General features: G+C 42.0%; 1 protein-coding gene across 1 annotated transcript; it reads right to left on the bottom strand.

Annotated features, from left to right (window-relative positions):
• Positions 1 to 107: 107 nt before the first annotated feature.
• On the bottom strand, positions 108 to 26,559 carry ATP6V1E1 (ATPase H+ transporting V1 subunit E1). The gene is made up of 9 exons (XM_038576252.1): positions 26,394 to 26,559; positions 19,269 to 19,334; positions 14,295 to 14,404; positions 13,811 to 13,877; positions 8,455 to 8,544; positions 7,439 to 7,507; positions 5,075 to 5,169; positions 2,411 to 2,498; positions 108 to 703 (listed from the first exon to the last, which is right to left on the bottom strand). The coding sequence occupies exons 1-9, from the start codon at positions 26,424 to 26,426 to the stop codon at positions 641 to 643; spliced, it is 681 nt and encodes a 226-aa protein (XP_038432180.1). The 5' UTR covers positions 26,427 to 26,559; the 3' UTR covers positions 108 to 640.
• Between the last annotated feature and the right edge of the window lie 14 nt (positions 26,560 to 26,573).

Genomic DNA, 26,573 nt, shown 5'->3' with positions numbered 1-26,573 from the left:
GGCTACAGGGATTAGGAAAATGCTGCTTTTCTAGATACCTCCGTAAGAACTTCACCCTCGCAAACCAGAGACTTGCAGTGCCTTGCATATAATAAATCACAATGACATCCACGTAAACCTTTTGTTTTAATAAATAAGACATATTCATGGCTTAGGTTTTAAATCACATTTACAGATGAGGAACACTTCTAGGCCCAAACAGGTTAGCGGTGAAGCGACTACTGCTGGGAGGAATGCACGGCCCCCATGCACTTTAAGCCTAAGAGCAAAGACTTCATGTCAGAGATCACCGTACACATCCCCTCTAGGCTCAAGAACTGGAAGACTGGAGGAAGAGCGGAGACTTGGTGAAGCCCCTGTGACCACCATCTGATACCCTCACCTTCACACTACACAAGCCGATGAAAGTTGTGCTACTTTTAGATAAGCTAAAAAGGAACTTTCCTGATTATATGAAGTGAAACTTTCTCTATTGTCAACAATTAGGATAAGGGCATTAGTTACACAGAGTATCCACTGACAAATACAGACTATGAGAACAGGGAAGAGGAAGCCACACAGATATCTCGTTTCTTCAAATGTCAGAAACTTCCATGCCACAGCAGGAGAGCAGTGGATGAACTCTACCGCTCCCAAAGGTTTAGTCCAAAAACTTCCTGTTGGCATTTGCACCAAATAAGGCTCCCCGTACTTCTGGCATCATCTGTGAAGAAATAAGTTTTTTAATGAGTAAGTGTTATTAACTGGAGAATTTGGAAAGCACTGCACATCTTTTTTTTTTTTTTTTTTTTAAGATTTTATTTATTTTAGGGCAGCCCAGGTGGCTCGGCGGTTTAACGCCACCTTCAGTCCAGGGCATGATCCTGGAGACCAGGGATCGAGTCCCACGTCGGGTTCCCTGCATGGAGCCTGCTTCTCCCTCTGCCTGTGTCTCTCTCATGAATAAATAAATAAAATCTCTTAAAAAAAAAAAAAAAAAAAGGGCAGCCCGGGTGGCTCAGTGGTTTAGCGCCACCTTCAGTCCAGGGCATGATCCTGGAGACCGGGGATCGAGTCCAGCATCAGGCTCCCTGCCTGGAGCCTGCTTCTCCCTCTGCCTGTGTCTCTGTCTCTCTCGCGCGCTCTCACTCTTGCTCTGTGTCTCTCATGAATAAATAAATAAAATCTTAAAAAAAAAAAAAAGATTTCATTTATTTTAGAGAGAGAGAAAGAGGGAGTACGCACGGGGTGGGGCAGGGGGCAGAGGGAGAAGAGAAAATCTCAAGCAGACTTCCCACTCAGCATGGGGTCCAATGTGGCACTCGATCCCAGAACCCTGCCATTATGGCCTGAGCGGAAATCAGCAGTCAGATGCTTAACCGACTGAGCCCCCAGGTGCCCCAAAACTGTGTATCTTAACTACAAGTGGCAAGCCACTGACCCCTATGTAGCCAGGAAGGAAATCATAAAGCTAAGGGCATCAAGTCTGTACCTTTACTTATCCAAAAAAAACTGTAACAGAATCCCTGGCAATAAACTTAACCAATAGCTAATCTGTGGTTATGACTGACTAATGCTTAAAGGGGATGAAGAAAAAAAACCTCAAACTAAAGCCATTATTGTTCAAGGCTTCAGTTAAACTGTAATGTAGGGAGAAGAGATGATCCCTTAGTATCACCTATGTTCTTTCTTTCAACAGTTACTGAGTGTCTACTACGCACCAAGGACAACACACACACAAATTTGTGCTGAGGCACTTGTTCATTATGGCAACTGAAAAACCCTTATGATTTAACTTCAAATTTCTAAGGCTGTACTGTCCAATAGAGAGGCCACTGGCCACGTGTGGTTACTGTGCATCCAACATGCAGCTAGTGCAACCATGGGACTCAATTCTTAATTTTACTTATTTTTGCTTTATTCATGTGCAGGTAGTGGCCACTCTAATGGGGACACAGGTTGAGGGCTGAAGGTCCAAGTGCTTTCACTCTAAGACAAGCCAGCTGCCCCAGCAGCAGCCTACCACTGCTGAAAGAGGCCCAGCATTTTGAGACACCTGAATTTTCCTGGGTTGTTTCCTACAGTTCATTTGTACAAACCTGGAAATATCTGAAGAGCCAGCAGCCCTGTGCAGATGCCTTTAAACAATATGTACTTTAGTTCTCATCATTACCGGAGAAACAACTCTGATCAGCACCTCCACATGCAGTAAAATGTATACATTAGAATCCTCAAGAAACAAAACCCTTGTTCGACCCCAAGTCCAGGCTCCAGTTACGGTAGCACTGCAGTAAAGGCCACTGCGTGCCTACTCCCCATTCTTCTCAAGAAAACGCCACAAGATGTAGAGTGCCAAACCCCAAATACCAGCAAACGGACATATGTTCTCTGCACCACTTTGAAGTAACAGGAGATGTATTCCCATACTCACCTGCTGGGCTATGAGGTCCAGCCGGCTTTCTAGAGTATTGGAAACCTTTATTTTACGATCCCCATTATAGATCTCCACTCCACCAGCTCTACAAAGAACACAGGAAACAACAATTTTTATAGATTGGAGGAAGACGGACAAATGGTACATTTACCTTCTTCCCTGAGAAGAAAGCCATTTTGGTGTGTGGAGGGTCTAAACACTCTACAGGGTTCAAAAACCTATGCAAAAAGCTTCAAACAAATTCAGAAAGCTTCTGAAGATTTAAGGTATGCATGTTGACAATGATTATCATTTACCAAGTGACTGCTACGTGCCAATCTGATTTTATGTTATAACACCTGTATCTCCCCAACAAAATGAAAAGTCCTAGTTTGCAAATCAATCAAGTCCCATCTGAATGTTACCTAAAGAATCCTGCCAATTACCAGGGGTACTGATAAGGCCATATTCACGACTGTACTGTGTAGCTGATTAAAGGTACCGCCGTAATCTTGCCAAACTCGCCCTGAGGAAGTCCTGGCCCCAGCATACCTCACTCCTGGCATTCCCGTTCCAAAGTTCCTAGCACTTCGAGCCTTAAGGCAGATAAGTCAAATTCTATTACAGGGAGCCTCCGGGAATGAAATTCTTTTGCTCCACGAGAATTTTATCAAATATTTCTTGAAATAAGCAGGCTATGTGACAAAGCCTAGGAAAAAGTTTTACAAATTTTCTCTGGAAAACTTTAATGGATGATGATGTTAATATTATTTTCTTAATCTATCCTCCCTCCCCCTGGCATGTTTCATGTTTTTGATTTCTCTAAACAGACTATATCCTTCATAAGGACGTGGCTGGCTCTTTGCTGAAATCCTCACCCCACTGTCTGTGATACAACACTGTTCTCACGGAGGGAGAAAGGGCAGGAAGACCACCACATGTGAGAATGTCGCCTGTGTGCCAGGCGCTCGCTCCACATAAAACCCAGGGCTGATCACGGCTTCTGTGTTCCCAGGAGCCCTATGGGAGTCTTGGTGGGTATCCTCACCATTTTACAAACAAGTAAACAGGCTGAAACAGACTGAATAAAATGATCACTTAAATGAATAAAACCACAATATTTAAAATTCTACTTTAAATCAGCACCGGAAGAAGTCTATAGCTCCTTATCTACAATTCTGAAATTCAATAAGCTGTCAGAACAAAAGTTAATTTGTGTATCTCTAAAAGCTAAACTGACCTCTAGTCATCTGGCAGCAAGTGACTAACGAACCTTTATGCGTTTATCCCTTGCAGAGTGAATGTTCCCATTCAGAAATATTAGTACATTTGATCACCATGGGGAGTGTGGGGAGGATGAAGCCTCAAGCCTCAGGCCCTGCTGAGGATTTTTTTTTTTTTTTAGTTTTTATTTATTTTTTCATGAGAATGCACAGGGAGGAGAGAGAGAGAGAGAGGCAGAGACAGGCAGAGGGAGAGGCAGGCTCCATGCAGGGAGCCTGACGTGGGACTAGATCCTGGGACTCCAGGATCACACCCCGGGCTGCAGGCGGCGCCAAACCGCTGCACTACCAGGCTGCCCTGAAACTCATTCTTTACCAGACAGATGCTGAACTAAGTGTTTTATATCCCATCTGCTCGATCTCCACAACGATGACTGACAGCTGAGTTACTGTGTATATTGCAGGTACCAGGTATCACATGGAAGTGCTATGTAGACAGGATCTCATTGAAACTTCCAAGAATTCTGTGCTATTATCTCACTTTAGAGATGAGGAAATCAAGGCTCCGTGAGATGAAACAATTAGTCTAAGACTAGCAAGCTTAGATTTGCTAGTGTGGCCGAGTAGAGAGATCTAAATCTAATGATAATACCAAAGCTTTGTTCACTAGCTTACATACCTTCTCAGTGTATAAAAGCATTTTCACATTTATGTATGATCTCATCTCCTTTCTTCACTTCATGGAAAAAAAAATGCTGATTCCATTTTAAACATGACGGAATTCAGTCTCCAGGTCCCACAGCTAATAAAAGCCAACTCAAGACTCAAACCTAGGTCTGGTGCTTTCGACTAGGATCGCATGTCCCAAGGACTTTCTGCAAGGTTGGTCAATGCGTGCCTACGCGGCATCAGACACAGAAGAAGCGATCTTGGCTCTAACCCTGTCAAGAGTGCCTACTGCCGATCTCAGCTGCATCGAGCTTACCAGGGATCTTTAAGAAATGTCCTGTCATTTCCTCACGGCAGAAGTACCACTCACATTCGCAATTCTGTATCTAAGGAACCTAACTATTAGGTTCTATTAGTCTATATAGTAATCACTATCATACGTGACTACTTGTCTTATTTCTAAGAAACTCAATTATCTTCCTCACCATCTAACACAGAGATCTAGACCCAGCTTTGAATTCTGGGCAAAGAACTAGTGCTGCCCCTGCAGAATAAATTAAGTGACCAGAGGATGCTAGCTCTTTTCAGACTTTCAAAGTATGTCTGTCTGGCTGGTTAACAAGGGAGAACACAGGACTGCCAGGAAAAACAGCAAGAGTCACAAGTGGCACACAGTCACACTTGTACTCTTATGGAGAAGAGTGACTCAGAAAACTCTCAACAAGACCCAGAATAAGGCCATTCTCGTATTGAAAGAAGTTTAGATGGTAAGAGCAGGAATATGCCTTACATTTCCTCAGGCAGGTAGGATTCCTGATCAATTTGGACATCAACATCTTTTTTGGTGGCAATTTTATACATAGGAATTGCTTTTTGCACTGCAGCCTAGAAAAACAGAAAATAATGAAAGGTTTTAGGAAAAACTACAGGTATCCAAATAAAATCAGCCAACTGTACAAGCAACTTTTTTTTTTAAGATTTTATTTGACAAGGCAGCCCTGGTGGCGCAGCAGTATAGCACCGCCTTTGGCCCAGGGCATGATCCTGGAGTCCCGGGATTGAGTCTGTCAGGCTCCCTGCGTGGAGCCTGCTTCTCCCTCTGCCTTTCTGTGTGTCTCTCATGAATAAATAAATAAAATCTTAAAAAAAAAAAAAAAAAGATTTTACTTGACAGAGAGAGAAGCAGACTCCCTGCAGAGCAGAGCTCGATCCCAGGACCTGAGATTATGACCTGAGCTGAAAGCAGATGCTTAACTGACTGAGCCACACAGGTGCCCTAGAATATCCCTACTAGGAAAACAAAATGCTATACTGTAATTAGTGTGGTAAAACATAATTAGTGGAAAGTCCTATCTAAATAAATAACTGTGCATGAGTAAATGTGTAAATAGTATTTTCTTATAGGAACTTCAGTTGACAACTCAGACCTGCCTACATAGAGTGCTCATCACCTTGGGGAGCTCTCTGGTATGTCTAGCTCTGCTTTGTGGCTTCATAAATGACACAGCACAAACGTAGATTTAGGTTACTGGCATGGGTTATAAATGAGACTCACAATTTATTAATTTATAGTGGAGAGTGAGGGGAATGGGCACCTGTGTTCTCCAGCTGGCATATTTTCTTTCTTAGGGGACAAGTTACTTGGGAGACAAATTATAGTTAAGAATGCGATTACATTACATATTACATTAATTTATAGTAAGATATATAATTGCTAAGGGACTAAGTACTCAATCTTTGCCTGAAAGCAGGCTGCATGGAAGAATTTTGTTTATTTATTTAAAGATTTTCTTGGGCAGCCCCGGTGGTGCAGCGGTTTAGCGCCGCCTGCAGCCCAGGGCGTGATCCTGGAGACCCTGGATCGAGTTCCACATCAGGCCCTGCATGGTGCCTACTTCTCCCTCTGCCTGTGTGTCTGCCTCTCTGCCTCTCTCTCTGTGTCTCTATGAATAAATAAAATCTTAAAAAAAAAAAATAAAGATTTTCTTTATTTGACAGAGGGAGAGAGAGAGCATAAGCAGGAGGAATGGCAGGCAGAGGGAGGGAGAGGGAGAAGCAGGCTCCTCACTGAAGGACTCAATTCCATGACCCCTAGATCATGACCAAGTTTTATTTATTTAAGTACCCTCTACACCCAAATGGGGCTCCAATTCACAACCATGAGATCAAGAGTCACATGCTCTTCTGACTGAGTGAGCCAGGCGGCCCGCAGGGAAGAATTCTAACCTTAAGAGCAATTTGATCCCCCCTCCCCATTAGCTTCCTCTTCAGCAGGGGGACCTGCTTCTCCCTCTCCCTACCACTCCTCCTGCTTGTTTTTTTTTTTTTTTTTGTTAAAGGCAATTCGATGATACAGAATGAAAGCTAGGGGAGTTCATTCTGATTCAAGGGCCCTTTGGTCTAGAGCACCCACCTAATGCTACAGCCTTTAAGGACTTTCCATGGCACCAGGGGCCATTTCCCAGACCCAACATCTTCTCTCTTAGGATATGGACTAACACCTCAGTATTTGCCTCTGGGACTGCAGTTCTGTTTTGTTTTGTTTTTTTTCCAAATAGTTTATTTATTTATTCATGAGAGACACAGAGAGAGGCAGAGACACAAGCAGAGGGAGAAGCCGGCTCCATGCAGGGAGCCCAGTGTGGGACTCAATCCCGGGACCCCAGGATCACGCCCTGGGCCGAAGACAGATGTTAAATTGCTGAGCCACCCAGGGAACCCCTGCAGTTTTGTTTGCACTGCTGAAACCCACATTCTTTTTTCTCGTACCCGCTTTCTTTCCCCAGTTACAGAATGCATTAGGTTATAGCCAAGCCCTGCCAGTCTGGGAGTAGCTTGTCTTTTTTAGATGGTATTGCTCATCTTTGCTCCAAGCGAGTAGTGCTGTTTTTATTGATGAATTTTCAAAAGATTATGGCACGATAGAGCTTCCAAAAAGGGAGGAGGGTACTAACTCCAAAGGTGCAACTTGACCTCTTTAAGAAAAGACATCAGAGGCTTAGGTACACTTAAGTTACCACCTGTAATGTGTTCAAGATACCTCTAATTTCCGTGGTTGAGCTATCCTCTATGAAAGCACACATTTCATCTCTAATGTTTTAATATATTTTTTTAAAAAAGAAAACAAAACTGTTTTCTTCTTTAAGCTCTTTACCTTTACCAGAGGGAAATCCTGTTTCCTGCAACGAACAATCATTCGGGGCTCCAACAATTGGTACAAACCCTGTAAGACACAATCAGATGCAATTAGTAGGAAACCCAATTTATAAAATTCAACATCAGAATAATTTTTTTTAAAAGATTTTAATTATTTATTAATGAGAGACACACAGAGAGAGAGGCACAGACATAGGCAGAGGGAGAAGCAGGCTCCATGCAGGGAGCCAGACGTGGGACTTGATCCCGGGTCTCCGGGATCACACCCTGGGCTGAAGATGGCGCTAAACTCCTGAGCCACCCAGGCTACCCCAAAATAAAATATTTTTATAATTCTTTCATGTAGTTTGGAAAAAGAATACATAGTATGAGAACATGGAAAGAAGCTTTTATATCACAAACAGAGAAGTATATCCAGTGCTCCAATGGCAGAAAAAAATTTATATGGAAATCTTCTCTTAACATCAACTGAATTGAAAAAAAAAAAAATCAACTGAATTGGAAACCAAATAAATGTTATTATAATTAACCTAAGTAACGTAAGAATTCACAAGCAAGCAGCAAACATTTAAAACGTATATTGTCTTTGGTCTGAATCCACAAAACTAAAGCAAGTATTTTAGTGGTGAAGTCAAAGTAAGTTTTTTCATTTGTGTTTGTTTTTAGAGTGAGAGGAAAGGGGAAGGAGAGAGAGAATCTTGAGCAGACTCCCTGCCCAGCACAGAACCCAACACGTGGCTGGTCTCACAACCCTGAGATCACAACCGGAGCCGAAATCAAGAGCCAGATGCTTAACCAACTCAGTCAGCCAGATGCTCCTCAAATTAGGCAAGTTTAAGGCTGAGAGACTGTAAGCAAATTTGACTTCTAAGTTCTAAAGGACTAGTAAGAGAAAAAAAAAAAAAAAAGTGCAGGAAGATGAAAAATAGGAACAAAACAGAGCTGGTCTTTAACACATCTTGTCAATTTTGTGAGAACTGTGGCTACCCGTAGTAGGTCAAACCCATAAATTACCTGGAGGACCAGTCCATCCAGCAGCACTTGGTACCTGGTTGTATCTTTTACCACTTTGCTGAGTCTCTGTTTTGCTTCATTTAGTAGGTCCTACAAGGGGTATAAAGAAAAAAGTTATCCACACAGCTGGGTTAACTGGCTTAGAACCCACTGTGAGGATGGTCCTGGTTCATGCCCAATGGCTTCACATTGCATCACCGTTTTCATTCAACACACATTCCAAAATACACCATATACCAAATGCTGTGTTAAGTACTCTACATTGATACAAGGAAGCAGGAAGCAACATCACAGCTTCCAGGGAGTTCATGCTCAACTGGCCCAGATTATCAATCAGTCCAAAAACCTACAAAATTAACTAACATGGAAAGAGCTACATTACATAGATTTATTTTTTTTGAGGACATAGATTTAAATAAAAAGCTATTAAGACTGCTGTGCAAAAAAGACTGCTGTGCAAGATAATTCCTTTTTTTTTTTTTTAAGAAAAAAACATATGGATGGAGAATGAAGTGTCAACAATGTTTACCTCTGGAATGCTAGATTATCAATGATTTCAATTTTCTTTTTTTTTTTTGTTAAAGATTTTATTTATTTATTCATGAGAGACAGAGAGACAGAGAGGCAGACACACAGAGGGAGAAGCAGGCTCCATGCAGGGAACCTGTTATGGGACTCGATCCCGGGACTCCAGGATCATGCCCTGGGCTGAAGGCAGGCGCCAAACCGCTGAGCCACCCAGGGATCCCCTCTTTAAAGTTTTTTAAAGATTTTATTATTCTAGAGAAAAAGAGAACAGAAGGAATAGCAGAGGGAGAGGGATAAGCAGATTTGACACTGAACACAGAGGCTGAAGCCGGGGCTCAAATCCCATGCATGACCCTGAGATCAAGACCTGGGGCCAAGAATAAGACACTCAATTGACTGTGCCACCCAAACACCCCTAAAACTTCTATTTAAATTCCAGTTAGTTAACATACAGTATAATATTAGTTTTGGGGCACAATATAGTGATTTAACACTTCCTTACATCACCTGGTGCTCATCACAAAAGTGCTCTCCTTGATCCCCATCACCTATTCACCTCATCCCCCCAGCCACCAATGATTTCAATTTTCTTCAGCTCAAGGCATGATCCCTGGAGTCCTGGGACTTCCTGTGTGGAGCCTGCTTCTTTCTCCCTCTGCCTGTGTCTCTGCCTCTCTCTCTGTGTCTCTCATGAATAAATAAAATCCTAAAAAAAAAACTTCTATAGTAAAAATAGCTAAAACAAAAAATTAAAAAGGATTATCAGGAAACATCGCTTATGGATGAGAGAACACAGTGAAAATTACTCACCATTTATTGGCTTATTGGTGAAAAGAGTCGTCAGGTCTTTTATTTAAAGATTTTATTTATTCATGAGAGACATGGGGGGGGGTGGTGTGTGTGGCAGAGACACAGGCAGAGGGAGAAGCAGGCTCCATGCAGGGAGCCCGACGTGGAACTCAATCCTGGGTCTCCAGGATCATGCCCTGGGCTGAAGACGGCACTAAACCACTGAGCCACCCGGGCTGCCCGAGTCAGGTCTTTTAAAAGGCAGAGATAATGCCTCTGACTCAAACTGTTCTACACAGTCTATTCTACTTAGTATGATCTTTGGAAAGCTATGGTTTTTGGTACTTTAAGGAGGAAGGAGAGACACATGCTCACCTAGATGCCAATTCGAGTTTGGGGAGAAAGGGTGGAGAGGAAGAAATAGCCCTCAATATGGAAAAGCCCTTTATTTGGTTCTTAGAGTTACCATTGATCCTCACCCATCTGAGAATCACTGCTGTGCAGGACACAGCATGTGTAGTGAGCTCTCACTCCCATGCCTACGGGAAGGCACTCTGACACTCACTCAGGCATCTAATTTCAAGCAAACATCTATTTGACATCTACTAAGTACAAACATACCAAGATATTTTTAAATATCAGAAGTACTCACTTTAGAGCCAATTAAAAAAAAATTTTTATAAAAAATTCATGAGAGAGACACACACAGAGAGAGAGGCAGAGACACAGGCAGAGGGAGAAGCAGGCTCCATACAGGGAGACTGACATGGGACTCGATCCCGGGTCTCCAGGATCCTGCCCTGGACTGAAGGCGGTGCTAAACCGCTGAGCCACCCGGGCTGCCCTTAAAAAAAAAAAAAGCTTTCATCCTTTCCTTTCCTTATTATTTATTTATTTATAAAAAGCTTTTAATAAAAAGTAAAAAGATGGGGATCCCTGGGTGGTTCAGCGTTTAGCACCTGCCTTCGGCCCAGGGCGTGATCCTGGAGTCCCGGGATTGAGTCCCACATTGGGCTTCCCAGCATGGAGCCTGCTTCTCTCTCTGCCTGTTTCTCTGCCTCTCTGTCTCTCATGAATAAATAAATAAAATCTTAAAAAAAAAAAAAAAAAAAGCCAAAACAGTTAACAAAATGTCCAAAAGGACATTATTTTTCTTCTAAATATGTAATTATTAGGAGATCATCACTTTCTTTTTCACATTTTTCCCATGGTGCAATAATCTCAATGGTTGTATCAGGTTGGCTTTATTTCCACTTACTGATCCTCAGCCAGCTTTTCCTTTCAAGCACTTAGCTGACAGAGGCATTACTATTGTAACTGCTAATAAAGGAATCTACTAAAGAAACTGTAAGGTTATTACCCTTTCCACTATACTGAGTCTGATTAGCTTTAAAATGTTTCTAGTCCCTGAGGGCTCAAGAGAAAGTAGAGCCTCAAAATCTTCCCCATAACCAACAGTCATTCTCAAATACATTCTGCACAAAGCAGACTAAACCACAACAGCAAAAGAATTTATTTATTTAAAAGATTTTATTTATTCATGAGAGACACCGAGAGAGAGGCAGAGACACAGGCAGAGGGAGAAGCAGGCTCCACACAGGGAACCCGATGTGGGACTCCATCCCAGGACCCCAGGATCATGCCCTGAGCCAATGGCGGTGCTAAACCACTGAGCCACTGAAGGGCTGCCCCCTTCTTGGAAACATTAGATGCTCTATTAGATTATCATTTTGTTCAAATTTTCTGTTCCCTTGGCTTCTTAGTCTCCTCCAACATGACTGCTTTTTCCTCATGTTTCCTTAGCAATCTATTAAATATGACGCTTCTTGGGGCACCTGACCAGCCCAGTTGGTAGAGCATGCAACTCTTGATCTTGCGGTTGTGAGTTCAAGCCCCATGTTAGGGGTAGAGTATACTTAAGCTAAATTATAAAATGAAAATAGAATGAAAACTGAAAGATGATGCCAGTATTGAAAGAGAATTTTGTTTGTAACAATTCCGGAAATAAACTCTTGGGCTACTGACAGGTCTATGAAATTTGGGGGAGATGGTATGCTATGATCTGAACTGCTACTTTGTATTTCAAAGTTATAAAATGTAATCCAATTCCCCTAACCCATCTCCTAAAGAAAATGATGGATAATTTGGATAATTATATTTTGGTTTTTTGAGAGGGGGAGAGTAAGGGGGTGGGGGTGGGGCAAGAGGGAGAGAATCTCCACGCCCAGTGCAGAGCCCAATATGGGGCTCAATCCCAGGACCCTAAGATCATGACTGAGCCAAAGGCAGACATTTAACTAACTGAGCCATCCAAGCACCCCTGTATTTATAAGGATTTTTAAAAAGATTTAAAACAGCTTACAAGAATATATTCAATAAATATTTCAAATTAAATTTTTTAAAAGTTAAAAAAATAGGGCATGTGGCTGGCTCAGTTGGTAGAACATGAGACTCGAAAGCCCCACACTGGGTATAAATCTGATTTAAGGGGTAGCCCGGGTGGCTCAGCGGTTTGGTGCTGCTTCAGCCCGGGGCATGATCCCACAGACCCGGGATCGAGTCCCACGACCGGCTCCCTGTGCAGAGCCTGCTTCTCCCTCTTCCTCTCTCTCTCCATTTCTCATGAATAAATAAATAAAATCTTTAAAAAAATCTGATTAAAAAAAAAGTTAGGGATGCTTGGGTGGCTCCATGGTTCAGCATCTGCCTTTGGCTCAGGGCCTCATCCCAGGATCCTAGGATCAAGTCCACATCGAGTTCCCCATAGGGAGCCTGCTTCTCCTTTTGCCTGTGTCTCTGCCTCTCTTTGTATTTTTCATGAATAAATAAATCTTAAAAAAAAAAAGTTGGAAAAATAAAATACAACTTAAGTAGGTGAAAAAAATCACATCAAGGGCACCTGGCTGGCTCTTGATCTCAGGGCTGGAAGCTCACACCCCACACTGGGTGTAGAAATTACCAAAGGTGTTTCCATAGTGTATTAGATGACCTTTTACATGATGATTAGATTATCTTTTCTGCTTTTAATATTATTAAATCTCATTCCCCCCCAAAAAAGGGCAGCATAAAAATCTCTGCCTTTCTCTCTCTGTGTCTCATGAATAAATAAAATCTTAAAAAAAAATAATTAAAAAAAATTAGATAAGGCAGACACAAAACCTATTGACTGGTCAAATTACAACACTTAACAATATGTGTTATAACCTTGGCACTCATCTTGAGGAATGCTGCTGAGATATTTAAGTTACAGGTCTCTTAACTCTTGAATTGTACAAATAACAGCAACTACCCAGTAGCTGTCACAGTTGTCATTTTGACTCCAGGTTTCCTTTTTTTTTTTTTTTTTAAGATTTTATTTATTTGCTCATGAGAAATACAGGCAGAGGAAGAAAGAAACAGGCTCTATGCAGGGAGCCCGACGTGGGGACTCGATCCTGGGTCTCAAGGATCACGCTCTGGGCTGAAGGTGGCGCTAAACCGCTGAGCCACCGGGGCTGACCGTGGAGTTTTTAGAGTAGGCTCCAAACCCAGCATGGAGCCCAAATATAAATTTGATTTTTAAATAATTTCAAAAGTATATATATATAAATATAAAAAACACCTCAGCCCTCTGAACCAAGTATCATAATTAATAGATACCAAAGAGGAAACTGAGGCTCAGATATAATAATTTACTCAAACTAATATGGCAAAGCAGACTTTTCTTTCCCCTTGGGGTGGTGGGGGGAGCAAGAGGAGAGGGAGGGAGAGAGAGGAGGAGAGAGAGAGAGAGAATCCCAAGCAGGCCCCAAGCCCAGCAGAGCCCAACATGGCACTCGATCTCACAACCCTGAGATCATGGCCTGAGCCGAAATCAAGAGTCAGACACAACCAACTGAGCCACTCAGGCGCCCTTCACTTTGTATTTATTATGATACCTAGTATAATGATTTCGCAGATGAAATGTTTTATCTCTAAAACTCATTCAACTTCTTAACTAATGAATTCTCTGTAACAGGCAAGTGAATGAACAATTTTATAATAGAGAATAATTACTCACTGTAATAAGGTCATCTCTTGCTCTGAGGACTTTGAGCCTTGCTTGATTCATCAAATTAGACATCTGACTGCAAAAGATATGGAAAAATAGTTACAGTAGAGCATTATAAAAAAAACTGCAGTGAAAGAAATACACAATACATATACTTCCTACGTATGTATAGATATTTCTCTTTGTATATACTCCAGAGAACCTGAATGAAATACATTCAGTAATTTCTACCAACTTTTTTTTTACCAACTTATTTTCAAAGAGAAAATAAAATCTTTACGTCAGTTATTCTAACTTTTTTTCAATAATCCTGTGATACTTCCATTTTCACAAATGAAGAAAAAGAAATTAAGCAACTTGTCCCAGGTCAGACAAGTATTTAAGTGGTCCAAGTAAGACTTGAACCCATAGCTGCCTGACTCCAAAGCACCTGCTCTGTCCCACTGACTTTTTAAAGTTTCCTTAGTGAATACTGTGACCAGGATCTACTTACATTTTCTTCTGCTGCTCAATCTGCTTTTCTTTCTTCTCATAGTATTCCATAATCTTCAGTCTTTGGGTTTGCACAAGACGACCTTTCTCAATGTTGAACTCTTCCTCTGCCTATCAAGGAATTATTACTAATTCATTACACCAGATTTTGAGTTTTATTTTAAACAGCTGGTAGCCCCATATTCCATATCAAAAACAGTAAGTTTATTATGACTTATCTTCAAAAATCATTTCTGATTTACTCAAAAGGGATAACTAGTGATTTTCATCATAAATGATGAACCAGAAAACCGAAAATTTGACCAAGGATAATGGTACCAGGGGTACCTGGCTGGCTTAGCTGGTAGAGTGTGCTGCTCTTGATCCCATGGTCATGAGTTGGGTGTGGAGCCTACCTAAAATAAAAAATCATAAAAAATAAAAAAGATAAGAGTACCCATCCACAAAGTTATATAGGAAATATTCAGAAGATTCAATACGTGAAAAAAATTATGTATTCTAAATTTAATCCACTTGCGTACTAGAGGGACTATAGAATTGAGTTTAGAAGATTTGGGTTACTGCCTAAAAAAATTTGGTCAAGTAATTTCAGTCTTAGTCCTCCCTTATAAAAGAATTAAAAATAGTATTTTTCGGGTGCCTGGGTAGCTCAGTGATTAAGCCATCTGACTTGATTTCAGCGCAGATCTTGATCTCAGGGTTGTGAGATCGAGCCCCATGTTGGGCACCAGGCTGAATGTGGAGCCTGCTTAAGATTCTCTTCCTCCCTGTGCCTCTCTTTAAAATCAATCAATCAATCAATCAATCAATCTATCTTTCCTCATAGGCCAAATAAATAAATCTAATAGCCCTTTTAAAATAAGTTACATATGTGTAAGCTGTTTTATCAGTGCAAATTACTGAGCAGTTTTTAAAAAATTTTTTTCTAGGGCAGCCCCGGTGATGCAGTGGTTTGGTGCCGCCTGTAGCCTGGGGTGTGATCCTGGAGACCCGGGAACGAGTCCCACATCGGGCTCCCTGCATGGAGCCTGCTTCTCCCTCTGTGTCTCTGCCCCTCTCTCTCTGTGCCTATGAATAAATAAATAAAATCTTAAAAAAATATTTTTTTTCTATTTTTACCTTTCACTTGGAGTACAAAGCAACATTACAGTTTCAGATCATTAAATAAATCTGGTGATATCAGATGACGACAATCATGACCTGAATTCTGGTAGCAGGTAGTTTTCCAGTTCAGGGAGTAGTGGAGAACCACATTACTCAGCTACCGGAGAGTTTTAGCTTTAATTCAATGGCTGGAAGGAGTGCTGGTCCTGGTCAACCATCCATGAATTTATTTTTTTTAAAGAAGCTCTATGCCCAACACAGGGCTAGAACTCATGACCCTGAGATCAAGAGTCATATGCTTAAAAAAAAAAAAAAAAAAGGTCATATGCTCTACCAACTGAGCCAGCCAGGTGCCCCTATCTATGAATCTTCATCACAATTTCCAATTTTTATTTTATATTTTTAAAAAGGGCTATTATGCTAAGGGACCAGAGAATTTTTTTTTAGAAGATTTTATTATTTAGTTATTTTAACTCTAGGCTGACACATAAATTGACCTGGATGACTACTAACGTCTCCTCCATTCATAAGCTATTAAAATCTTCAGAGTGACTGTTGGAACAAGGAGGCTTTCATGTGCTCCCAGTTATTATACAGTGTGCAGAGGCTAGCAAGCATTAGTCCTGCTAGACCACTTCATGCTACCCCTCGAAGACCACCGGTACATATATACAACATGCCTGTCATGGTTCCAACTGTTACTGTGTTAAGGTCATCTTCTGTACCTCTTGTTTTCTCAATGATAGCACCAAATGCGCACAGAACACAGAAAACCTAGAGTATTAGCCCAAAGTGTCCCTTGCCTAGTCACCATGTTCAAAATCCTTAAACCTCCTCAGAATTCAGTAAGGATGGCTTTTACTTTATGTAAATATAAATGAAGGTTAAACCTCCGGGATCCCTGGGTTAAACCTCCAACATTTTTGGGCACTCGGTAAGAAAAATTATTATTAAATATAAATCAAATATAGAAAGGCTTTGAATGACAACCTAGAATAAATACATATATGCTTTCTAAGATTGTATTTATTTGAGAGCACACATGCACACAAGCAAGAGGGAGGGGCAGAGGGGAGAGGGAGAAGTCGACTTCCTGCTGAGCAGGGAGCCCAATGCAATGCAAGGCTCGATTCCAGGACCCTGGGATCAGGACTTGAGCCAGACACTTAACCGACTGAGCCATCCAGGCACCCCTGGCCTAGAATATATTTAATAGAAAAGTTTATAGTAACTGATCTACATTTTAAAAATACCATTTTGGGATCCCTGGGTGGCGCAGCGGTTTAGCGCCTGCTTTTGGCCCAGGGCGTGATCCTGGAGACCCGGGATCGAATCCCACATCGGGCTCCCGGTGCATGGAGCCTGCTTCTCCCTCTGCCTATGTCTCTGCCTCTCTCTCTCTGTGACTATCATAAATAAATAAATAAAAATAAAAATAAATACATAAATAAATGAAATGCCTAACAGCTTTTTTCTATACCTAGCATGGGAAATAAAGATGACTGTTAAACAAGGTAAGAGTATTTGAAATAGGAATGCATTTATCAGATAAAACAGAATTTCTACATTTGTCTCAGAGGGAAATAAAGGCACTAATGAGACAAGAAACTGATCATGAAGGCAGCCTGGGTTTAACACCGCTTTCCGCCCAGGGCCTGATCCTGGAGACCTGGAATCGAGTCCCATGTCAGGCTCCCTGCATGGAGCCTGCTTCTCACTCTGCCTGTGTCTCTGCCCCCCTCTCTCTCTGTCTCTATGAATAAATAAATAAAAATCTTTAAAAAATTAAAAAAAAAAATAAGAAACTGATCATGATCATCAAACAAAAAAAAATTTTTTTAAAGATTTTATTTATTCATGAGAGAGAGAGAGAGAGGCAGAGACACAGGCAGAGGGAGAAGCAGGCTCCATGCACGGAGCCCGATACGAGACTTGATCCCAAGTCTCCAGGATCGCACCCTGGGCTGAAGGCAGCGCTAAACCACTGAGCCACCTGGGCTGCCCTCATCAAACAAAATTAAACAATACTCTATCAGCTGTTATGTGTTAGTGATAGACAAAACAGTCTTTTCCTTAAAAGATTTTTTTTTAAGATTTTATTTTTTACTCTTTACATCAGAGCTCAGGAGCACTGTGAATGGGGGCATGCTGCATTGGAGCTCTCAGAGCTGTCTGGGTACACAGTGACAATCCTGCCGACTGTCATTGTCCGAGCCAGCACTGTGCGGCTCATCTCCATGACAGCAGCAGCATCTGCCTGAACTGCGAGAATGCCCGCAACCTGTCGATGGAGGACCACTGTGCCCTTGACTTCCCTTCAGGATACCATTCAGAGGGGGGAGCTTGTAAACAATGTGACTCCTCCTGCAGAACCTGCCAGGGGCCTTTCTCCTGCACCTCCTGCAACACCAACCTCATTCTGTCCCACCCTGGCACCTGGAGCACCACCTGCTTCCTAGGCCACTATCCTGAGGACAACTGTACTGTCAACATGGGTTTTAATTTTTTTATTAAATTATTTTATTAAAAAATATTTTATTTATTTATTCATGAGACACAGATAGATATAGGGAGAGGGAGAAGCAGGCTCCCAGACCAGGATCACGCCCTGAGCCAAAGGCAAAAACACCCAACCACTGAGGTCCCTTATTTTTTATATGTATTTTTAAGATCATATGTATTCACTTGACAGAGATAGATGGCACAAGCAGTGGGCATAGGGAGAGGCAGACCCCTTGCTGAGCAGGCAGGCCAACATGGGGCCGGATCTCAGGACCCTGAGATCACGACCCAGGCCGAAGGCAGACACTCAACTGCCTGAGCCACCCAGGTGCCCCTGTCAACACAGGTTTTTAAAAACGAACTTGGGATCCCTGGGTGGTGCAGCGGTTTAGCGCCTGCCTTTGGCCCAGGGCACGATCCTGGAGACCCGGGATCGAATTCCACGTCAGGCTCCCGGTGCATGGAGCCTGCTTCTCCTTCTGCCTGTGTCTCTGCCTCTCTCTCTCTCTGCGTGGACTATCATAAATAAATAGAAATTAAAAAAAATAAATAAATAAAATAAAATAAAAATGAACTTTCTCTCCTTTCTTGCTTTTGGAGTCATTGAAGGAAAAATGAAGTTCTTGCTTCCATACTCTCACCTGATAGCCTTTACTTTTTTTTTTTTTTTTAGCCTTTACTTTTATAAAAAAAAATCTTAAGGGACGCCTGGGTGGCTCAGTGGTTGATTGTCTGCCTTGGAGCAGAACTGAGTCCCAGATCAGGCTTCCCACAGGCCTGCTTCTCCCTCTGCCTATGTCTCTGCCTCTCATGAATAAATAAAATCTTAAAAAAAAAAATATAACAACATAAACATACTATACTCTCCCCTAACCAACTATCATAATTAGTCATAGATGCTGAAAGTCTGGATTCCAGATTCCATGAGAAAATTAATCTATTACCTGTCTACTCTCTACCATAAAATTTCAGGATACTTATTGGCAATCAGAATGTTTAGAAAGGAAAATTTATTTTTAACATTAAAGATAAGTCACATCCTTAGCAGTACTATGCAATGTGCTATTAAGCAATTTTACTAATTATTGTTATCAAAGCCAAACAACATGAAATTTTGATAACTTTTTAAACTTAGAAGATGGAGGGATCCCTGGGTGGCGCAGCCGTTTGGCGCCTGCCTTTGGCCCAGGGCGCGATCCTGGAGACCCAGGATCGATTCCCACATCGGGCTCCCGGTGCATGGAGCCTGCTTCTCTCTGCCTGTGTCTCTGCCTCTCTTTCTCTCTCTGTGACTATCATAAATAAATAAAAATTTAAAAAAAATAAAAAATAAAAAATAAAAAAATAAACTTAGAAGATGGAATCTCACCTTCGCATCTATTTCCTCTGCTTTCTCGTTGGCTTCTTGTTCAATAAAAGCCATCATATGCTTAATCTATAAGAAAGAAGAAAAGGTTATTTCATTTTTTAATATAACAAGAAAATATATATAGATCTTTTTTGATTCATTCAACCATTTACTAAATGCATATTATGTGCCAGGCATTGTGTACAGGATAAATGAAATAATCTCTGCTTTCAGTTATCTTACAACCTGGAAGTTGCTCCACCAAATGGATCAGATGCAATATTCAGTATAACCCAACATTATCCTACTCTCAAAGAACTTGGAGTCAAGGGGGCAGGGAAGACTGGATATATAACCTCCTTTACTTCATATACCTTTCAGTTAGCATCCTCTTTTTTTTCTCTTCTCCATCTGTAATAAAACAGGTCTCTAATTTCTCAGCTTTCTTTTTAAAAGATCTATATTTCTGTTAAGATTTTTACTTTTTATTTTTAAGTCATCTCTACACCCAACGTGGAGTTCAGACTCCTAACCCCAAGATCAAGAGTCGCATACTCTGACTGAGCCAGCCAGGTGCTCCAAACTTTTTCGACTTTCTTACCTCCTACTCTCAATGTACTTCAATCTGACTTCTATCCCCTCTACTTCACTGACATTACTTGTATAAAATCAACCTCCTCTCTTTGCTTCCATGACTTCCTTGTTCTCTCTGAGGGCCACCCTCTTCTCTGCTTCCTTGACTGCTTTTTTTTTTTTAAGATAGCCTACTCACAACAATCTAAAAATCCAACACACTCAATAATGAACTGCTCATCACTCTCCTCCCCTCTGCCCATTTTTTAAAAAAGATTTTTATTTATTTATTCATGAGAGACAGAGAGAGACAGAGACACAGGCAGAAGGAGAGGCAGGCTCCATGCAGGGAGCCTGACATGGGACTCGATCCCAGGTCTCCAGGATCACACCCTGGACTGAAGGTGGCGCTAAACCGCTGAGCCACCGGGGCTCCCCACCTCCCTTGCTATGCCCATTCTAGTCTCTGTCTTGAGGATTACACCCACATCTTTGACTCTCATACCTCAGTCCTCACATCCAGTCAACCACCAAATCCTATCAACTCTTTTTTTTCCCAAGATTTATTTGAGAGAGAGAGAGAGTTAGAATGAGCATGAGCAGCGGGAGCAGCAGGCAAAGGGAGAAACAGGCTTCCTCTTGAGCTAGGAGACAGATAAAGGGCTCGATCCTATAACCCTGGGATCAAGACCTGAGCAAAGGCAGATGCTTAACTGACTAAGCCACCCAGGTGCCCCTCAATCCTCTATTCGAATAGTTCTTTAATTTGTCCACATCTCTCCATCTTTATAGCCACCATCCTAGTCTTTGCCACCACCATCTCTCAGATGAATTATTACAACAGCTTCCAAATTTGTCTCCATGCCCTCAGTGTTATTTCCTCTCTAATCAACTTTACACTACAACCAGAAAGATCCTTTAAAAATGCCTGTTTTGGGCAGCCCGGGTGGCTCAGCGGTTTAGCGCTGCCTTCAGCCCAGGGCCTGATCCTGGAGACCTGGGATTGAGTCCCATGTCGGGCTCCCTGCATGGAGCCTGCTTCTCCCTCTACCTGTGTCTCTGCCTCTCTCTTTCTGTGTTTCTCATGAAAAAAAAAAAAAAAAACACACAAACACAAATAAAATATATATATTTATATTTTATTTTATTTTTTTTTTAATTTTTTAATTTATTTATTACAGTCACACAGAGAGAGAGAGAAAGGCAGAGACACAGGCAGAGGGAGAAGCAGGCTCCATGCACCGGGAGCCCGACGTGGGATTCGATCCCGGGTCTCCAGGATCACGCCCTGGGCCAAAGGCAGGCGCTAAACCGCTGCGCCACCCAGGGATCCCTATATTTATATTTTAAAATGCCTGTTTCAGGGACACCTGGGTGGCTCAGCAGTTGAGCATCTGCTCTTCAGCTCACAGTGTGATCCCGGGTCCAGGGATCGAGTACCACATCGGGCTCCCTGAGAGGAGTCTGCTTCTCCCTCTCTCCTATGTCTCTGCCTTTCTTTCTAAAAGATCTATATTTTTGGGATCTCTCATGAATTCAAAACAAACAAAACAGCCTGCTGCATCATGTATCACACTCGTCCCCCAACTCAGCTTTATGATAAAGCGCAAAGGTTTTAGAAAGTACATGATCTGGTCAATGCTTACCATCATATGACATAACTTTCAGCACTGGCTACTCTAGACTCTTAGTTCCTATCCTGCTAAACTTATTTCAGTTTTTCTGTTCCTTGAATTCACCATTGTCTTCCTCACCTTCATGATTTCAAATATGCTGTGCCTGGATGGCTCAGTGGTTGAGGTTCTGCCTTTGGCTCTGGGCGTGATCCCTCTGCCTATGTCTCTCATGAATAAATAAATCTTTAAAAAAAATATGCTGTGCTTTCCACTTGGAATACTCACTCTTCTCCCTTCACCTAGCTAACTTCTCAGGATTCAGCTTGCTTAACTGTCACCTCCTGTGGAAAATCTTTTCTGAACTTCTCACTAATGCGCACTCTGCACCTCTTCTACCTAAATGCATATTCCTAACTCCTTGCTTACTTGTCCCTATCCGCAACTAAACTGTAAGATGTGGTACCTGTTAAAAGGCTTTATTTTTTTTTTTTTAAGATTTTATTTATTCATTCATGAGAGACACAGAGAGAGAGGCAGAGACATAGGCAGAGGGAGAAGCAGGCTCCATGCAGGGAGCCTGATGCAGGACTCCATTCTAGGACCCGGGGATCACAACCTGAGCCGAAGGCAGACGCTCAACCACTGAGCCACCCAGGCGTTCCTGTTAAAAGGCTTTAGATCAGAGGATAAAGTCCACTGAAGTCTGTCTTACTTATCTGTTTATTTGAGAGAGTGCTTAAGCAGTGGAGAAGCATGCTCCCTGCTGAGCAGAGAGCCCAATGCAGGGCTTGATCCCAGGACCCTGGGATCATTACCTGAGCCAAAGGCAGCCACCTAACTGAATGAGCTACCCAGGCACCCCTCCACCGAAGTCTTCTGAATGGGGCTTAGGGTCATTAATCCAATTTTAGACTCATAAATGAAGTTTTCTTTTTTTCTGACTCATAAATGAAATACTGTCTCTAATGGAAGATGTAAAATGCCCAAGTGAATATACAAGTAATACAGCTCAAATCAAACTCACTGGTAGTTTCATTTCATAGGGGCTCTATCTGAAAGAAATGATGAATTAAAAAAAAAAGAGATGATTTTAAAGATATCAATAACCTCTAAGTTATTAATCATTGTGCTTATTTTTTAAAAGATTTTATTCATTTATTTGAGAGAGAAAGAGTGCACATGCAGGGTGAGGGGCAGAGGGAGAGAGAATCTCAAGTAAACTCCATGCCGAGCTTGGAGCTGGAAGCAGGGTTGTATCTTACCACCCTGAGATGACAACCTGAGCCAAAATCAAGAGTCGGATGCTTAACTGAGCAACCCAGGTGCCCCTAATTCCTTGCGGTATATCAATTCTACCACTTAGGGTAAGCTCCATGAATACTGAGATCTTCTCTTTTACATCACCATAGCCCCAGAACATGGAACAACTCCCACTATAGTGGGTGCTTAATAAACGTTTGTGAATGAATGAGAACTTGTTGGTATGTATTTTAAGCTTCTTGAGATACCCAAGAACTTTTTAAGGTTTAACAATCTGAAAACAATTCCCAGCTTCTTCATGTACCACAAAGATATATCTCCTGTACAGATGTACAAAAGAGTTAGGATTTGTTTTACAATAATGTGAATATGCTCAACAATATGCTTCTCCCTCTGCCTGTGCTTCTGCCTATCTGTCTCTCATAAATAAATAAATAAATAAATAAATAAATAAAATTAATCTTTAAAAAATGGGGCAGCCTGGGTGGCTTAGAGGTTTGGCACCGCCTTCAGCCCGGGGCATGATCCTGGGGATCCGGGATCAAGTCCCACATCAGGCTCCCTGCATGGGACCTGCTTCTCCCTCTGCCTGTGTCTCTGCCTCTCGCTCTCTGTGTCTCTCATGATTAAATAAAATCTTAAAAAAAAAAAAAATCTTTAAAAAATGGTTAAAATGAGTAAGTTTTGGTATGAGTTTTATGTATTTTTTTTTAAAGGGAATTGATAGGGGTGCCTGGGTGGCTCAGTTAGCAAAGTGCCTTCAGCTTAGGCCATGATCCTGCAATCCTCATCTCCTCGGCAGAGAGCCTGCTTCTCCCTCTCCCTTGAACATGCATGCATGCTCTCTCCCTCCCTAACAAATATTTTAAAAAATAAAAATAAAAAGGGCATTAATAATACAACCTCACAGCATCAAAGTCTTAAAGAAAAAACAGTATGGTTTTAAAAGGGGGGACTTTTTTGTCAAAATTCTTTTTTTTAAGATTTTATTTATTTATTCATGAAACAGAGAGAGAGGCAGAGACACAGGCAGAGGGAGAAGCAGGCTCCACGCAGGAAACCCAATGTGGGACTCAATCCCTGGACCCCAGGATCACGCCCTGAGCCAAAGGCAGACACTTTAACCACTGAGCCACCCAGGCGTCCCATTTTTTGTCAAAATTCTCAGCAACTACCCTATGCTTGAGTAACCCAAATAATTATGATAATCAAAGCCTATTTCATAGGTAATACAATACTTATAAAATCTCATGCCTTGGGATCCCTGGGTGGCGCAGCGGTTTGGTGCCTGCCTTTGGCCCAGGGCACGATCCTGGAGACCCGGGATCGAATCCCACGTCGGGCTCCCGGTGCATGGAGCCTTCTTCTCCCTCTGCCTATGTCTCTGCCTCTCTCCCTCTCTGTGTGACTATCATAAATAAATAAAAATAAAATAAATAAAAATAAAATAAAATCTCATGCCTTGAAATATTTGGAGTACCTAGTCCAGAGATGCCCTGTATAGCAAATCACTGTGACCTTGCTAAAAGGATTAGTCCCCCAGATCTGTGTGTGTGTTCATAGTAAGGAATGGTATCTCCACAGGTTCAGTTTGAAACCTTACTGAACTCAGGCTGGAATTCTAAAAATAGTTTAAATACAGTAATCAAAACAGGTTGTTTATATAAATGCTACAAGGCACAGTAGGCCTATAGAGGTGAACGCTGATTCAAACCTGCATTATCTGCTTTTATCACTCCTGCTGGACCCTCTACTACTGGATTTGACTAGATCAGAACAGCCTGGAGCAAAACACACTCATTTTAACCCAGGCCAGAGAAGCCTGTTTACAGCCAACATGACCATATTCTTTCTTCAAGAGTTCCAACAAGAAAAATAGTCAAGCCCTTCAAGACATTTAACTCCACCCCTAAGGCAGAAAAATCTGGCCTGTACAAAAAAATAAATAAATAAATAAATAAATAAATAAAAAATACTGTTCTTTTTCCTGCTAACCCTACTGGATTTTAAGTTTTTGAAGTCAGATTCCTCCAAAAATTTGATGAAGTAAATAACTATACTCCCCAGACCAAAAAGCAAATATATAGAAATATTTTCATACAATGGGGAAGAAATCAGGGAATCCACAATTTACAAGCACTTATTATGTGCCTGGTGCCTGGTCTATTCACTGCTAAGAATACAGGGAACAAAACACACTGCCTTATGGAGCTTACATGTAGTGTGGAGGGGTAGAGACCATAGATTCCTCCATCTTTCAATTCTATTGAAAGGAAAAATGGTTTTGGTCTAGATTCCAATGAAATACACCACTTTTGTTATTATGATTTTTCCTGGGGGAAGCTTTATTCTTCAATTTATTATAACAAAGGTGTGAGGGGGATGATGAAGGAGGAAGTGGAAAAAGAATCAGCATTGTGACTGCTAGAAGATGTGGAGGACACTGCATTTTTCCACTGCACCAGGTTTTTCCTAGAGTAAAAATCAGAAGCATCAGTGATAAATGTAAGAAACCCACTGTTTTGTAATACTATAAGATTTCTCAATCTTCTGCATCAGTGCTATTTTTGTCACATGATTTCCCCTTTGTGATTATCAGCACAAGGCCACCGATTGAGTAATATTCCAGTATTCCTAGAGCATAGTAGACTAAAAATAAAATGCAGTCATTTTCTAGGATATGGAAATATCCAAGGAAAAAAGTTTTATTGCTCGTTTAATAAGATTCATAAGCCAGTGAGTGGGCTTTAGACAGATTTTCCTCGTACTTCAAAAAGAAATAAACCTAGTTCTCTAAACTATGTAAAGACTAAATTGCAGGCATTAAGCTTCCTCTTCGGAAAAAATATACTGGCAACATGACTACTAAATTCAAGGACGCTGGTTTCAGAGTATCTCTAGCAGGGGAAACGGAAATCACTTTCTTCCATGTTAGTTACAAGCCTATCGACGATGTATTATACTGGGAGTCCTTCGAAGTCTAACTTCCTTAATGCCTGCAAAGGTGAAGCTATGGCACATTAAAAAGCAAAACTAGAAAACACCTAAAATTTCCCAAGACTGATCATACCCTTGCAAAAATGACGTTCACTACTTCCAGAATCTTTCCCATTACCCTTGACTTATTTACTTTGTGCCAAACACCGGCGCTGGTGTTCATAAACCGAAGTGGAATTCTGCATTATTACTAATAAACATTAACGTACACACCTAGTGAGAGACCAACCATTACAATTATGACAGAGGAGGTTCTTCCAAAATGATGATTAACAGTCCAATAAATGACCTCAAAACAACATTGGAAACAACTCTCCCCCGTCAGCACTCTCTGTAGTACTGTGAACCTTTCTCTCAGGGTTAAAAAGCAAGCGAAAAAAAGGCTTTCAATCCTTGCATTCGGGTTGCGTTTCACTCCGTGTTTTTCAATTCTCCGCCTTAACAAGCACAGCGAGTACCCCGGGAAAATACGAAAGGCCTGGGGGAGCCCAGAGGCAGCACAGCCAAGGAGGCGACGCACACGGCGCCCGCTGAGGAAGACCCCGGAGCTGCGGTACCCCCGCTCCTGCAGACCGCCCGCCAGGCCCCGGACGCCGGCGGTGCGGACCCTCCTACGGCCTCTGGGCGGCCCCGAGCCCGGTTCCATCCGCCACCCCAGCCCCGCGCTGCGACTTCGCCAGACCCAACCGCAGGTCCTCACCTGCTTCTGCACGTCGGCATCGCTGAGGGCCATGGCGAAAGCTGTGCTAGGCCGGAAGGCCGCTGGCTCGAGCTCAGCCTGGAAGGCGACAGCAGAGAGCAGGAAAAGAAAACCCTGCGGAGGCGTCGGCTTCCTTTGGCTTAGGGTTCCGGCTTCCGGTTCCTTCCAGGTGACCTAGCG

This window comes from Canis lupus, chromosome 27 (genome assembly GCF_011100685.1).
Source record: "Canis lupus familiaris isolate Mischka breed German Shepherd chromosome 27, alternate assembly UU_Cfam_GSD_1.0, whole genome shotgun sequence".
NCBI lineage: Eukaryota > Metazoa > Chordata > Mammalia > Carnivora > Canidae > Canis > Canis lupus.
This window is presented reverse-complemented; position numbering and strand designations above follow the sequence as displayed.

Excerpts from the sequence above, each read along its gene's own strand:
- ATP6V1E1 (XM_038576252.1), bottom strand. The coding sequence starts at position 26,426 with ATGGCCCTCAGCGATGCCGACGTGCAGAAGCAG. Across the intron at positions 7,508-8,454 it reads TGGATGGACTGGTCCTCCAG|GGTTTGTACCAATTGTTGGA; the intron begins GTAATTTATGGG and ends TGTGTCTTACAG. Across the intron at positions 704-2,410 it reads TGGACCTCATAGCCCAGCAG|ATGATGCCAGAAGTACGGGG; the intron begins GTGAGTATGGGA and ends ATTTCTTCACAG.